At 50.5% G+C, this 15,423-nt stretch overlaps 2 protein-coding genes across 2 annotated transcripts in view; one reads left to right on the forward strand and one right to left on the reverse strand.

Moving 5' to 3' along the window:
* The window catches only part of RNF121 (ring finger protein 121), a 188,153-nt gene that overhangs the window by 131,893 nt on the left and 40,837 nt on the right, over positions 1–15,423 (forward strand). The window lies entirely within an intron of this gene.
* Positions 233–14,663, reverse strand: LAMTOR1 (late endosomal/lysosomal adaptor, MAPK and MTOR activator 1). Its single transcript, XM_081002492.1, has 5 exons — positions 14,476–14,663; positions 6,694–6,836; positions 5,031–5,108; positions 4,111–4,237; positions 233–1,151 (listed from the first exon to the last, which is right to left on the reverse strand). Exons 1-5 carry the CDS (start codon positions 14,515–14,517, stop codon positions 1,059–1,061), a joined length of 483 nt encoding a protein of 160 aa, XP_080858618.1. The 5' UTR covers positions 14,518–14,663; the 3' UTR covers positions 233–1,058.

Genomic DNA, 15,423 nt, shown 5'->3' on the forward strand with positions numbered 1-15,423 from the left:
CCCCAAGGCTCTGCTTCATCGGATACTAGAGAATTCTGGTGTTCCTCCCTCCCTCCCTCCCTTTCTCTGTGCCGTGCATCACTTTATAAGGTGTTTTTATCAAGTCCCCTCTTCCTCGCCTTCCCTGTTAACGTAAAAGCCCCCCTGATGCTGCAAAGTTTCTTCACGGGGGGAGGGGGTGTTGCTCCATCCCCTGGATCGACCGAGTTGCACGACAAAACAACCAGGAGCCTTTTGCGTGGATGATGAACGTACTTATATTTTATCTACTTTAGCAAAAAAAAAGGAAACCAAAATATTAAAACGAAACGACAGTTGAGCCACTTAAAAAGAGGGTGGTGATGGGTGAGACACCAAAAAAAGAGGAGCTGCAGGATGTGTCCCGCTCCTCCCACCCCTCCCCCTGCAAGCTGCTCTTTGGCTTCTTCCCTCCCCTCCTTCCTATTAGGAAGAAGAAGACAACCCAACGCACCCTTCGTTGGTTCCCCCCCAAATCCTAAAAAGAAGGCCCAGCATTCTGCGGGCAGCAACGGGAAAGTAATGCAGGTTGAACCCCAAGTGGGAAGGGGCAGGCAGCAGCTGCAACGCATCTCAGCCCCCTAACCCCGGAGGCAAGAGTTTCAGAGCCTTATTAGGGGAAAAAAAGGTAAATAATGAAAGCGAGCACAGCTGCCCCCCCCCCCGCCATCAGTGGGCCTCAGGATCCCGTCCCCTCGATAACCAATAGTGCGGTGCTCACCTCTTTAGGAGTTGGGCTTAGCATGCAGTGTTCAGGGCCTGCCCCCTCCTGAAACCAATTCATGTACGGGCTGGCACCAGTATGCCCCCCCCCCCACAAACACACACGGGAAGGGGAAGAAACGTGGGTCCGACCAGCCCCGGGGAGCTGGCAGCTGGTGGAGGCGACTGTCTCTGGGGCGCAAGTGGCAGGAAGTTCAGTGTATCGCTGATCCGTACAAGTCCCACCGCAGTGAAAAGCCGACCGTGGCGAAGGAGAGGAAAGGAAAAGTGGGAGGTTGTTAAAAAACAAGAAGTTGCAGACGTCTGCGGGATCGGCATCAGGGGATCCCAAACTGTACAACCAGTTCTTCTTTCGCATCCACTCGGATCTGGGAGAGAGCACTGAAGGCGTACGCAGCTATCCGGGAGACCTGGGGGGAAACGGGGAGAAGGGAGGGGTGAGCCATATACAGCGCAGTCCAGGAGAAGATTCACGTCACCCAAAAACCAGCATATTCTAGGGGGCAAGATTTGAACTCAGGGCTGGGGGGGGGGGGGAAGCCGTTTTCAGTTTTAGACAAGGCCCGTATGCAAACTCAAAAGCGCCAGTGATTCAGCTTTTGCCAAAATGGGGACCTCTAGATGTTTCGGAATCCGAACAACCATCAGCCCCAACCAGCACACAGAGGCCAAACCATCCCGTGGTCCCCTGCGTGGCGAAGGCTGAACTGGATATTGCTGGTGCGCGAGGCCACAGGTGAAGACGCAATGCCTCTGCTGCCATGAGCAGCCTGTTCGCTGCCCGAATGCAAAAATTCCGGGCAAAAGTTGACTGTTTCTTCAGAGCTGGGGATGCAACCGTCCTCCACCGCACCCTGCGGCAGCAGACTAGCTCTGGGCAGACCACACAAGCTCACGTTCCTGGCCGTTTTTGGCCCTGCGGAATTTGCCGCCCGAGGCAGCTGCTTCCCTCTGCCTCCTGGAAGGGCCGGCCTTGCCTGCCCCCAATGCCTTCTTTTTTTTAGGGAGGACAATGTCTCATCACACCGTGGTCATGCGACATTTACCCCACCCCTTGCGGTTTCCATGGGGCCGATTCCACCCACCCAAAGTGCTTTGTGAACACGCAGAGCGGCAGAAAGGTAAAACGGGGAGGTAGGGCCCAGGTTTTTCTGTTTTTGTTCATATTTTTCTTACACATTTTGTGCTGTTTATATTGTAATTTTACATTGTGATCTGCCCTGAGATCTATGGGTATAGGGCAGTATGCAAATGTAAAAAAATAAGTAAATACAAAAACTGTAAAGGTAAAGGGACCCCTGACAGTTAAGTCCAGTCACGAACGACTCTGGGGTTGCGGAGCTCATCTCACTTTACTAGCCAAGGGAGCCGACATTTGTCCACAGACAGCTTCCGGATCATGTGGCACGGAAACGCCGTTTATCATAGAATCATAGAATCATAGAGTTGGAAGAGACCACAAGGGCCATCGAGTCCAACCCCCTGCCAAGCAGGAAACACCATCAGAGCACTCCTGACATATGGTTGTCAAGCCTCTGCTTAAAGACCTCCAAAGAAGGAGACTCCACCACACTCCTTGGCAGCAAATTCCACTGTCAAACAGCTCTTACTGTCAGGAAGTTCTTCCTAATGTTTAGGTGGAATCTTCTTTCTTGTAGTTTGGATCCATTGCTCCGTGTCTGCTTCTCTGGAGCAGCAGAAAACAACCTTTCTCCCTCCTCAATGTGACATCCTTTTATATATTTGAACATGGCTATCATGTCACCCCTTAACCTCCTCTTCTCCAGGCTAAACATGCCCAGCTCCCTTAGCCGTTCCTCATAAGGCATCGTTTCCAGGCCTTTGACCATTTTGGTTGCCCTCCTCTGGACACGTTCCAGTTTGTCAGTGTCCTTCTTGAACTGTGGTGCCCAGAACTGGACACAGTACTCCAGGTGAGGTCTGACCAGAGCAGAATACAGTGGCACTATTACTTCCCTTGATCTAGATGCTATACTCCTATTGATGCAGCCCAGAATTGCATTGGCTTTTTTAGCTGCCGCGTCACACTGTTGGCTCATGTCAAGTTTGTGGTCAACCAAGACTCCTAGATCCTTTTCACATGTACTGCTCTCAAGCCAGGTGTCACCCATCTTGTATTTGTGTCTCTCATTTTTTTTGCCCAAGTGCAATACTTTACATTTCTCCCTGTTAAAATTCATCTTGTTTGTTTTGGCCCAGTTCTCTAATCTGTCAAGGTCGTTTTGAAGTGTGATCCTGTCCTCTGGGGTGTTAGCCACCCCTCCCAGTTTGGTGTCATCTGCAAATTTGATCAGGATGCCCTTGAGTCCATCATCCAAGTCGTTGATAAAGATGTTGAATAAGACCGGGCCCAAGACAGAACCCTGTGGCACCCCACTAGTCACTCTTCTCCAGGATGAAGAGGAACCATTGATGAGCACCCTTTGGGTTCGGTCAGTCAACCAGTTACAAATCCACTGAGTGGTAGCATAGTCAAGTTTACCTTCCTGCCGGAGCAGTACCTATTTATCTACTTGCACTTTGATGTGCTTTTGAACTGCAAGGTTGGCAGGAGCAGGGACTGAGCAACGGGAGCTCACCCCGTTGCAGGGATTCGAACCGCCGACCTTCTGATCGGCAAGTCCTAGGCTCTGTGGTTTAACCCACAGCGCCACCCGCGTCCCACAAAAACTGTAGGGACTGCTTAATCAGAAAACTTTCTGAAGCAGCGTACATAATCGGGCAGGACACGTCGATCTGGGGCGAGAAAGTGGACCCGGGTCCATCTGCAGATTCATCCAGCCCAGTGGTCCTCCTGGGCACATCCAGCGTCCCACAAAAGCAGGGAAAGGCAGCCAGAAGCGTCTCCCATGGCTGCTTCTCAACAACCGGTCCTGAGAGGCACCATGGCAGCAGCTGCTGATAACCACAGAGTGACTCTGGCCAGCTCCCTTTTTAAAAAGAGGATCTAATCTATTGATTAGATACTGAAGGGTGGCCTGCCCCAGCGCTGCAGCTGAGCATTGATGGTGTGCATGGCCAGCTCACTCTGCCAGCTTCCAGAGCCAAAGCAGGGCTGGAATTCAGAGTCCCCCACCCCACAACAACCCTGTGAGGGAGGTTCAGCTGATGACCCAAAGGTTGCCCATGGAGGGTGCTTCGTGCCTGAGCAGGGATTTGAACCCTAGTCTTCCAAGTCCGACCTAGCCTGACACTCTACCCACTATGCCACGCGAGCTCTCTTTCGGGACGACACAGTCGCGGTCCAACCCCACCACCTGCAGGGCCACAGGTGTTCTCCAGCCGTGCTTCAGGGGGACGGCGTCAGTGGGCGTCAGAGCCTCGTGGCGCCGGGGGGAGCGTACCCACCTGCTGCAAGTCTGCGAAGGGAACGGGGTCGCTGGCAAGCACTTGATGGGGCTGCGTGGTGAGTGATGGGAGCGTCGAGAGCTTCTTCCAGTGCATCAGGTTGCTGCTCAACATGGCCAGCCTGGTGCTGGAAGGAAAGGAAGGAGAAGCAAAGGGAGTGTGTGTGAGAGAGCGAGAGAGACCGGCCAGCAGGGAGCAAAAAGAAGGAAGTGGGCATCTAGGCTTTGCTCTAAGGTGTGGGACGACAACAGGGTCTGTGGACCACCTGTGGTTCAGGCCATTTGATGTTTGTAAAAATACAGCCCTACAGCATCTAGTACAGCGTATTGCAATTGTTATAAAAGGCAAAAATAAAGAAAAGATCACCAAGATGCTCAGAATTTTTCAGTGGTCCAGGGTGGGGAGTTTGGGAACTGCTGCCCTAAGGCCGATCTGGGCATAGCTGCCAACGTTTCCCTGTTTTTAAGGGAAATTCCCTTATTCCAAATAGGATTCCTTGCAAGAAAAGGGAAAAGTTGACAGCTATGGATCTGGGTGTTTTCCAGCAGACACTTCTGGCTCCTAAAAGAACAGCAAAATATTCCCTCGCCACCCCACCCCACCTCCCACTAAATTATCCGCCTCAAACAAATAAATGGTGGGCTAACCAGGAGTGGATCAGTTCAGAGACTCAAAGCAAATCCAGAGACTCTGATCTGCCCACCCCGGCTCTAAAGGGAGAACATTATTTCCACTTCTAGGTGAAGCAGGGCCAGGCCTGTGAAGCATCTCGGTCCCAGACCAGTATGGAGTCCCACAGCAGAGCAATTCTCAGTTGCCTGGTACCCAATTTGTGTGTTTAGCAGCCCACCTCTTAAGTTTAGGGTCCCGAAAATTGGCAGGGCAAAGAAGCAGGTGGGGAGAAGATGGGGGGGACCTACCTGTACTGCCTGGCTCTATCCATGTACTCGTGCTGCTCCATGCCTTGCTGATCTGCGGCCGAAACGTCAATGATGTTGCTGCAAGAAAGCAAGGGCAGAGATCAGAGACCCCGACCCACCTGCTTCAGGTTCTCAGAGGGGAAGTGGATGCGCTGGACTCTGCAGCTGGTCTGGTGGTTTTTTTTAATAGCTCATTTAACGATCGTCTCGTGGGTGGCAAATCCCACCCAAACGCCAATTCATCCGACACTGGTTTCGGTTATAAAAGTTTTTGACCCGCTGTTTATACGTCTGACCTTGGAATACTGCCGTATTGCCTCTTTTGTAAATTTCTCTCTCTGTCTCTCTAATCTCCTTATCTTATACCTGACCATGCACAATTGTTTTTTCTCTCTCTTTTCCTTTGAATTGTTTTTTAAAGACCTTTTAACTTGTTTTATTGTTGATGTGCTTCCCACCCTTGAGAGGAAGGGCGGTGTCAGATGCTGTTGGTGGTTGTTCGTGAGTAACCAGTCAGGACTCCAACCTGTCTTGTACAGGTCTTATTTTGCAAAACTATTTACAGTGCAGATCTACAAAGTTCATCTCCGTCTTAGTCACTTGCCGATTCCAGGAGTGGCCCCTTCTGGTCCCCCCCACCAAACATAAGAACTTAAACACCCCAATTCTCCGCCTCCCCCCCTTACGTTCCACCCTTCTGTGCAAGCTGGGCAACGGAAGCGGCACGGATGCCTCCTAGCCAGCCGGGCTAGGTTATGCGCTTGGGCTCTCAGTAGCATCCTGGAGCCCTCCCCTCGCTTGGCTCCCCCCTCCCCCCTCTGCTCCACTGGAGGCGTGGCTTTCCCCACCGCTCAATGAGGCACCGCTCCTCCGAAGCACCGGAGGCGCTCTGTATCCCCCTGGCTCCCTCCCCTGTTCCGATGGCAGCCCCCTGACAGGTGGGATATAAATTTAATAAAAGTAAATGTCCTGCACATACCCACCCCCTCAGCAGCCGATGGAGACCTGAGAATGGACCCTCCACCAGCGTGCCAAGCACGGGTAGGCAGCTTCTGCACTGTACTTTTTACTCTGATTTTTTGGGTGTTGCAAACTTTAGCTGTCGCTGGCCCAGAATCTTAATTGCCCAGCCTTAGGAAGACCCGCTCCCTGAAGGAGAAATTAACCCAAACTATCTGAGGGGTCACAGGGTCCCCCCTTCCTTGGAGGTTTCCCTTAGAATGTGTGAGACCAGCATAGCTGGTGCCCTGCTGGAAGACCACAGGCAGGCCAGGAGGGGCACAGCCCTTTCCCCACTGCTTGCCTCCCAATCCTTGGTCCTCTGAGCACGCAAGGTCCTTCCCACCCTCAGAGTTCTGCAAAAAGTGGTTCAGGAGGCTCCTCCGCCAGAGATATGCGAAGCCGGCTCTTGCAAAACTGGAGCTGCCCAGACGTTTTGAACTACAACTCCCAGCATCCCCAGCACCACGTAGGAACCTGGGGCTGATGGGAACTGTAGACAAAAACGTCACCTGGATGGGAAAGGCTGCTTTTGGTACAGCGCAGCCTGTTTTGGTCCTAGTCGTTCTGTTACCGGATTGCAGGGGGGTTGGCCAATTCTATGTTTTTATGAATCCCGTTTGACTTTTCACCTCCTCGTTAAAGAAAAATGCACTCAACTCACATGGCTGTCTTGGCGAGGATCGATGACAGCAGAGCCTGCTCGTCCGTCCGGGCTGAAGGCAGGTTGTGGCAGTTGTGCTCGGCTCCATTTAAGGGCTTGGGTGGGCTGGAGGGAGTGGGCAGCAGGGGCTTAGACTCATCGCCCTAAGGTGGGGAAAGCAAGGAGGAAAAGAAAGACAGCGGTCAGAATTTGCAGAGGACCCAGCAGCCACTGGCAGGCAAGGGAAGGGTCCCCAATCCGGTGTTCACTTGCTGCAGATTGCATGCACACAGGAGTTAGAACGGCTCAATGTTCAGCCCTGGTTCAGACATTTCGGGCGGGGGACGACGACAAATGCACACTGGAAGAGGGTATGCACCCCTCCTCTCAGCACACCGAGAGCCCGCTGCTGGAGCCAGACCACGTTGCAAACTGCCTAGCACATCATCTTGCCTGACAAAGCCCCCAACAGGCCTCTGTCCCCCTACCTCCAGCTGATCTATAGGAGCTGCTAGTTGAGAGAGCCAGGCAGCCCGGCAGCTCCTCTGAACACAGAATGTGCTTCTGACTTCCATGCCCAGGTCTTCCCCTCTCCCTTCGCCGAATTCAGTGCTCCTTCCCCAGGAGCAGAGGCCACTTGTAAGAGGGGTGGCGGTGGGCAGATGAGAAATGAGTCAGGGACATGCGCAAGTAGCTAAGTGTGAAGCAGTAAAAATGAAAGTGCAACCGTGTGAGCAGAATGCTCCGCAAGTCTTGGGATCTTTGCGTAATCATTGTGCAAGTCAATTGCATGTCTGTGCAACTCAGACTTGAGGCAAGCGCTGAAGGCACTTCAGGGCTGGCAACCTCTTCCCAATCCCATTGGGTTCCAACAACTGCACTAACACTTAACTGTACAGAATAGGAACCTGAATGTGGAAGCAAATCCAAAGTGGGGTGTGGTGGAAATAGTAACTGGGATCTGTAAGTCCTTGGCGAGACCTCGAAGTGCTTGCCAGTCAACTAATAAGAGTTCACTGGTTCCAGGCCCTTCTTCCCAGTTCTAAATATTAAGATTATACCAGCAAGAAAGGGTCTGTAAAAAAATGATTTAAATCAAGAACTGTGTGGAAATAAATTAGTAATCAAAGACATGGCTTGTGGGAACATCGGGAAAGGAATGGAAGCTCTTTGTGACGCAGTTAAAAAGAGATTTGTTACGGCAGGCCTGGCCACAGGACGATCGAGGGGGAGGAGGACCATGGTTTGTTATTATATCGGACTGTGAGTTTGACCTGGCAGGGCCCCCTGAGAAAAATAAGGAGACTGGCAGGCCTGTGGAAATTAACGGACAGACTTTGGGAATGTTTTGTACGGAGGTACGGAAATGGTGTCTGTCTATTTTGATATGGCTCTTGGAGGAGTGTAAAATCCACACAGGATATAACAACGTTTGTTTTCAACCCACTTGTGGAGACTACCAGAGATCACAAAGAAAGGAATATATGATAACAACAAGAAGATGAGGAAAATAACAAAAGAGAAGATTGAACAGAACTGTGAATACTATTTTGACAGAACTGTGTACATCAAAGCAGCAGCAAGAGAGATGTTTGGATCCCTTTCTGAGCTCGAAGTATGGGTACCCCCAACAAAATTTTTAAAATTTGGCTGTGTAATTTGGAATTAATGTGATTTGGAATTAATGTGATTTGGAATTAATGTGATTTGATTGGTCTGTTAATAAAAATTATTTGGGGGGGGGAATGATTTAAATCAAGTCTTACTGACTAGTGATTTAAATCGTGATTTAAATTAAATCCACCTTGGCTGCAGATCCCCTCCCTTGCCTGCACTGGCTCAGCTGGAAAAGCGACAGAATTCTGTGCTGAGGAGCAACTGGCGGCTGGTTTCCTGAGCTTCTCCCTGCTGGTGTTCCTCCGGACACCCCTTGCCCACCCACCCCAAAGAGTTTTTAACTGCATAGTTCCATGTAAATGCCTACAGTGAATGCACAGCGAATGCAGCTTCCACCCATTGCAGTGCTGAAAAACAATGCGTTGGACAACAAATAGCTAATCTGTTTTTCGTTGTTCTGGAGCAAGAGTCCATGTGATCATGAAGGATTCTGGCAATACTATGACTTTACTGAATTGTATTGTTTTGTTTTCATTTGAATTTGTTGTTGTTGTTTGCCTTATATGCTACTGTGTTTGGCATTAAAATGACAGCAATGTGTGTTGTTTTTTAATGCCACTGCAATCATTGTGAGCCACTTTGAGCTCGACATCTGTTGCTGGAAAAGCAGGATACAAATATTAAATCAACTCAGCTCAGCATAACGAGTTCCTCCTGCTCACAAGTAGCCCAACAAGCACAGGTCACCTTTGGCCCTGACTGGGTAGCAACCCTTCATGAGGGGACCACATTTCTGAGTATCCTTCTGGAAAAGGAGGCTGACGTACCATGACACCTTTTCTCCAACCTGGTGTCCCCTCCTCCTTGGCTTTCAACCCCCTGGGCAGGTCCCAAATCACTCCAAAGGGCCACTCAGCTTCCACGCCTGGCTTCCAGCAAGTACTCGCCTCTCATTCATACAGCCAGACAGACCCACCGGGCCTCTCTCAGAGCACAAACTCTGGCAAGGCAGTTCCCTGCAGCTCCTGAAACCCGACCCCTCCAAGGTGCTGCTCCCACTACCACTGCTGTCCTCATAATTGGAAACAGACCAAGACCTTGTTCCCTCCTGATCACAGCCAACTTCAGCTGCCTGGCTTGCTACCCACAACAGTGTGAGGAAGAGCAACCAATCTTTGTCCCCAGCCCCAGAAAAGGAAGTCCCATCTCTCTGGGCAAACTCCTTGGGGGCACCTGGGCCCAGGGCTTTTATTTCAGACGGAACTCACCACAACTCAGTTCCGGCCCTTCTCAGGTGGGTGCTGTTGCCATTATCAGAGGAGGGAGGCGTTCATGGTGAGTTAAAAGGTAAAGGGACCCCTGACCGTGTTAAGTCCAGTCGCAAACGACTCTGGGGTTGCGGCGCTCATCTCGCTTTACTGGCCAAGGGAGCCGGTGTTTGTCCGCAGACAGCTTCCGGGTCATGTGGCCAGCAGGACTAAACCGCTTCTGGCGAACCAGAGCAGCGCACGGAAACGCCGTTTATCTTCCCACCGGAGCGGTACCTATTTATCTACTTGCACTTTGACGTGCTTTCGAACTGCTAGGTGGGCAGAAGCAGGGACAGAGCAACGGGAGCTCACCCCGTCGCAGGGATTCGAACCACCAGCCTTCTGATCGGCAAGCCCTAGGCTCTGTGGTTTAGACCACAGTGCCTTGGTGAGTTATGGTGCTTCTTTTTCTAGAAAAATAGCACTGCCGTGGCCCAACCTCATATGGGCACTGTATGGGCATGGGGAGCCCGAGTGGTCCGGCACAAGCTTACTCAATCCTCAGTCACATCTCTGCATTTGATAGGAAGCAGAGGGAAAGACAGATCTGTGCATATCTGGGATACAGAGCCTGAGCACGTAGATAGACAAACCTAATACTGAGGGCATGATCCCCCTTCTCCCCTCCTCTTGCCTGACAACAGAGCCCACTTGGCTGCACCAACCATGCAATGGTATCCGAGCAAGACTACAGAAGGAAAACAATTTCCCCCCTCTAGCTGATGCTTGCAGAGTTCCCACTCCAGGCCTCAGAGACATCCACGCCTGTTGTGCAATGGGCAAATGCTCTTCCTGCCTGCGAAGGGGATTCCACCAGAGCCTCTTGAGTCACCTTCCCTCTCTGTTCCCATGGCAACGCCTGACAAGAGCTCCCTCAAAAGTCTTAACTGCTCCCCAGTGCCCATGAAGCCTATATGGGACTCAGCCATGTCAAAGTGGGAAAGGAGTCCCATGAAGTACAACCACCAGGGCAGACGGCTGTGCTAGTCCTAAACAAAATCAAGGCAGCCTTGCAGGACCCACGCCAAGTGTGACTTCCAGGAGTGCCCTGCAACAGTCGAACAAAATCTTGAAGTGCAACAGGACCCTCCCCAGCGCCAAGTTCCTTCGTGATTTAAGAGGCGCCTTGTGAGCCCCAGACAGGCTGGAAAGGCAAAAGTAAAAGGAAGCTACACAGAATCTACACAAGAGAACTTTCTGTTCTTTCTTTCAGAGTTTGAACCAAAGAGGGCTGGAGAACATATGAGGAATATCTGTTTCGAGAAGTTCTGCTTTCTTTCTCGGCCGCAAGGCTAAGAAGTGAAACCACAGGATAACTTTTTGTCTTGCCAGAAGGGATGAAGGATGGACAAAGCGATACATTTTCACTTCAGTTATTTTAATGCAAAAACATGCATAATTCCCAGCATCAAGAGGGTTCCCTGCTGTTCTCCCTGACTTCATGCCTCCCGAAAGGAACCATGCTGGTGCCCACACCTGAAAATGGTATCTAAGGAGCTATTTTGTCACCTGTCATTTCACCAGAGGATGATGCCTTGTATCAAGGCCCTTGTTCGTGTGCCTCCTCCTCGAGAGATCTGGAAGGTGGTAACACGAGAACGGGGCCTTCTTTGCAGTGGCTCCCCATCTGTGCAATGCTCTCCCCAGGGAAGTTCGCCTGGTGCCTTTAAGCACCAGGCAAAAGCATTCCTTTTTAACCAGGCCTTTGGTTGATTTGATTGGCATCCTATGCCCTTTTAAAATGTTGGGGGTTGGCAGGGTTAATGGGTTGTTGTTTGTATTCTGATTATGTATTTTGTGGCTTTATATTATGATTTTATTCTGTGAATTGTCCTGAGACATATATAAATAATAATAATAATAATAATAATAATAATAATAATAATGTCAGACCAGTGGCCAAAGTAAAAAGTCACCTCAGGAGAAACGAACATGGGTGGCTGAAGGGGCCCCTTCTCCCTTTCAGGCTATGCATGCTCCACCCATAACACACAAACGCAGAGAGCATTAAACACAAAGGCCCAATGGAAACTGATGTGCCAGTGTGCCAGAGGTAAACACAATGATTCCAGGAAAGGGCTGACATGATCCACTCTTCCCTTCACTGTGATAAGATCGGCAGAGAAAGTAAACAAAGAGAAGAAGTATCCCACTTCTGACTATTGTTGTACTGTGGGTGCAACCTTGAAGGCAGCATAAAGGTATTTTAAATGAAAAAATAAACAATGTTGTTTGGAGGCTAGCAATGCTAGTTGGTTGAAAGGCTAGTACAAATGCTTGGATAATCACAATCTCTCTCTCTCACACACACACACACAGTATTCCCCCACCCTTTGACGGCTCCGGTGACAGTTTCACAGGTGCCCTTCAAGATGTCAGCGATAGAGGCCACCAAGAATAGCAACAGGAGAGATAGAAAGTGAGCAGGCTGACAGCCCAGAACAGCTGATCTGGCTGGGCTTGCCAAGTAACAGAGATCTGTGAGTTCAGGCCAAGGCGTTTCTGCACTCCCCCCCCCCCCAACTGCCCAAATACACACAACCTGGCCAAGGCATGAGCAACGAAGATGCAACCTCAGATCTGAAGGGAAGAGGATATTTCTGAAGACCTCTCTATCTTGGTCATGTGAGAAGCAAGTTCTGTGCAGAATCTACTACAAATAGAAAGAGGATTCTCTCCTATGCTTCAAAAACAAACCAAGCCTAGGTGCCTAGCAATACATGAGCTGTTTTATACTATACTAGTAATTACTGATTATGGTTATTATTCTAGCCTTATACAATGTGCTATATGCCAGCCACTAAGAAGGGCACCTGCAAAGAGCCTCCAGGCAACCAGAGTTTTGTTTCATTCAGGCTGCACAGCGCAGGGTGAACTGACATTCAGGTAAAACACATCAGAGTAATTTCCAACGCCGCTCCATGGCCAGGGCTTCTCCTCAAAACTCTACCTTGGCTGCTTGGAATGCAAAATACAGTGGTACCTCAGGTTAAGTACTTAATTCATTCCGGAGGTCCATACTTAACCTGAAACTGTTCTTAACCTGAAGTACCACTTCAGCTAATGGGGCCTTCTGCCGCCGCTGCGCCACCAGAGCACAATTTCTGTTCTCATCCTGAAGCAAAGTTCTTAACCTGAAGCACTATTTCTGGGTTAGCAGAGTCTGTAACCTGAAGCATACGTAACCTGAGATACCACTGTATTTTCCTAGGCCTGCCTGGGCTCCCTTTCTCTGCCTTACTTACCAAGCCTGCCCATTTGAGAGCAGTGAGAATGTAACAGAGCTTGCATTTCATTACAGGGAAGTCCTATGACTTGAGTTTGGGAAGTTGTGCTTTAGGCAAAGGGGAAGGCTGAACACTGGGGCTCAAACTTCCTGACAGTAAGAGCTGTTCGACAGTGGAATTTGCTGCCAAGGAGTGTGGTGGAGTCTCCTTCTTTGGAGGTCTTTAAGCAGAGGCTTGACAACCATATGTCAGGAGTGCTCTGATGGTGTTTCCTGCTTGGCAGGGGGTTGGACTCGATGGCCCTTGTGGTCTCTTCCAACTCTATGATTCTATGATTCTATGGAAGAGGTACCCTGTTGCTTCACATGCTGCAGGAGCCAAAACACACCACACCAGAGTGGAAAGCTAGAAAGCAGCAAAACAGGCTCCCTTGGGCCACACCCATCTGGGCTGCAGGTTGCCTCACCTGCAATGTGGGAGCAGACCCAACTGGAGGCTTTGCCAGAAACCAAGAAAAGCAATGAGAACTGAACAGCAGTGGCGTGTTTTCCCCCCCAAGATAAATTTCTTAAACTCTGGAGCAACAGGTACTAGGGGCATATAGCACCACAGACCGTGCTATATGAGATCAGGAGACTGAAGAAGACAAGAGAGAGCCTTGCCTGCAAGTCGCACATCTCTTCTCCTTACTAAGGCATGACAATGTGAAGGAACAAACTTTCACAAATGACAATAAGAGAACGGGGCGCAGGAAAGAGCAACAGGCGGAGAAACCACAGTGACAAAGGAGGTGGAGGAAGACTCAGAGTGCGAAAGATGGAGGCCAGCAGGGCGATTCCTTCCCACGCCTCCCCAAGCCCGATTTCCTCGGCTTCCTTCTTGCTCCCCAGCAATGCATTTCTGGGCACATGCTCAGAGCCCAAAAGCGCCCTCTCCAGCCCCCCCCCCCCGCCCCGAGGCGCAGGCATGGCGGGGGTCTCCCCCAGGGGTGGCTACTTGAACACAATATTTGGGGGGGGCTAGGCCCCACCCCGCATAATTGGTCACATGCACACCATCTGAAGGGCCATGCCCGTCGCCAGGAGGAGGGCAAAGCTTGAATTGGGGGGCGCAAAGGGACCTCGGCCCCTGGGAGTTGGCTCCGAGGGTCTCCACGCGCACCAGGCCTGGGAGGGAAGCGCCTCCTCTTTTTCTTTTTAAACTTTTTTTTATTAAAACAAAACATATTATCCAGAAACATAACATCCTTATTTCCCCCTCCCCTTTTTCCTCCCTCCCCCCACCCACCCACCCACCCCGACTTCCCTCAGTTCCAGTCTTCGATTTCTCAAAGAATGCTTTTTTACGCAGTTGTACAGATCCTCAAACGATTTAGCTGATTATTATCAATTAAAAAGTTTGTGGCGGTTGATTCCGAGCCAGCCAAGGAGTCCAGTTCGCTCTGTTGCGTCTTCAAATACTTTGTAAAGGGCTCCCGTCCATCTTTGAAGTCACGGTTCTCCTCGTGCCGTAGCTTGTATGTCAGCGCCTCCTCGAACGGGTCAGGGGGACCCGCAGAGCCCCCTCGCCCGGCCCCAGGGACCACCCGCCCAGCCGAGCCTCAGGACCGCCCGCCCAGCCGAGAAGCAAGGCCTCCCCTCCCCTCTCACCTGGTCCGAGGCCTCGTTCTCGCTGCTGTAGCAACACCCCATGGCGGCGTCCGGAGAGCGGCCTGGCCTGGCGGGTCACATGCGGCGTCGGGCGAGGCCCTCCGGCGGCAGCGGCGGCTTCGGCGACCCCTGCCCGCCTGTCTCCGCCGCTCTCTCGTGCTTCTTCCCCTCCCTGCCCTTCTTCCGGCCACGTGACGCTCGCCCTACGGGGGGGGAGGTATTTTTTCACGTGACCGCGCGGCTACAACATCCGGGGCAGGCGAAGGCCGGGCGAGGGAGGAGGGAGGCGAGCTCACGTGATGCGGAACAGGAGGAATAGGGGGAGGAGCTTGGGGGGCGTTTGTTTTTTTGTTTTCCCTCCGGACGCGCCAACCAGCCGCGCGTGCGCAGTCGGAGAAAAGGCGTTTCCCAGGGAGAAATCGTACGGCGGCGAGTGCGCATGCTCGCTGAGGGCGGGCATAATAATAGGAATTAATGGCAAGACCCTAATTGTAATAATAATTAATAACAAGAATAATAATAGGAATAAACATTAATGTCAAGACCCTAATTGTAATTAATAATAATAATAATAAACATTAATGTCAAGGCCCTAACTGTAATAATTAATATTAATAATAATAATTTTTTTAAAAAAAACATTAATGTCAAGGCCTGAATAATGTCAAGGCCCTAATTGTAATAATAATAATAATTATAATAAACATTAATGTCAAGGCCTTAATCGTATTGATAATAAAAATAGGATTAAGCATTAATGTCAATGCCTTAATTGTAATAAGAATAAACATTAATGTCAAGGCCTTAATTGTTACTTAACAAGGAAAATAGACTTCTTATTCAGAGGAATAATATCATTCCCTTATTTGTCCCTTAGGAAAGAAGAGCAAATTCACTGTCAAGTAATTCCAGAGCCTCCACTTCTTCTTCCTGAGTCGCCACCCTCTG

Source organism: Podarcis pityusensis, assembly GCF_964106645.2.
Source record: "Podarcis pityusensis genome assembly, chromosome: 4".
Classification (NCBI taxonomy): domain Eukaryota; kingdom Metazoa; phylum Chordata; class Lepidosauria; order Squamata; family Lacertidae; genus Podarcis; species Podarcis pityusensis.

What these genes read in the sequence shown, in the direction of transcription:
- LAMTOR1 (XM_081002492.1), bottom strand. Translation starts at nt 14,517, where the DNA reads ATGGGGTGTTGCTACAGCAGCGAGAACGAGGCCTCGGACCAG. An exon ending in ATCCTCGCCAAGACAGCCAT is followed by an intron (nt 5,109 to 6,693) that starts GTGAGTTGAGTG and finishes GCTTTCTTGCAG; the next exon opens with CAACATCATTGACGTTTCGG. An exon ending in CCTTCGCAGACTTGCAGCAG is followed by an intron (nt 1,152 to 4,110) that starts GTGGGTACGCTC and finishes GTTTCCCCCCAG; the next exon opens with GTCTCCCGGATAGCTGCGTA.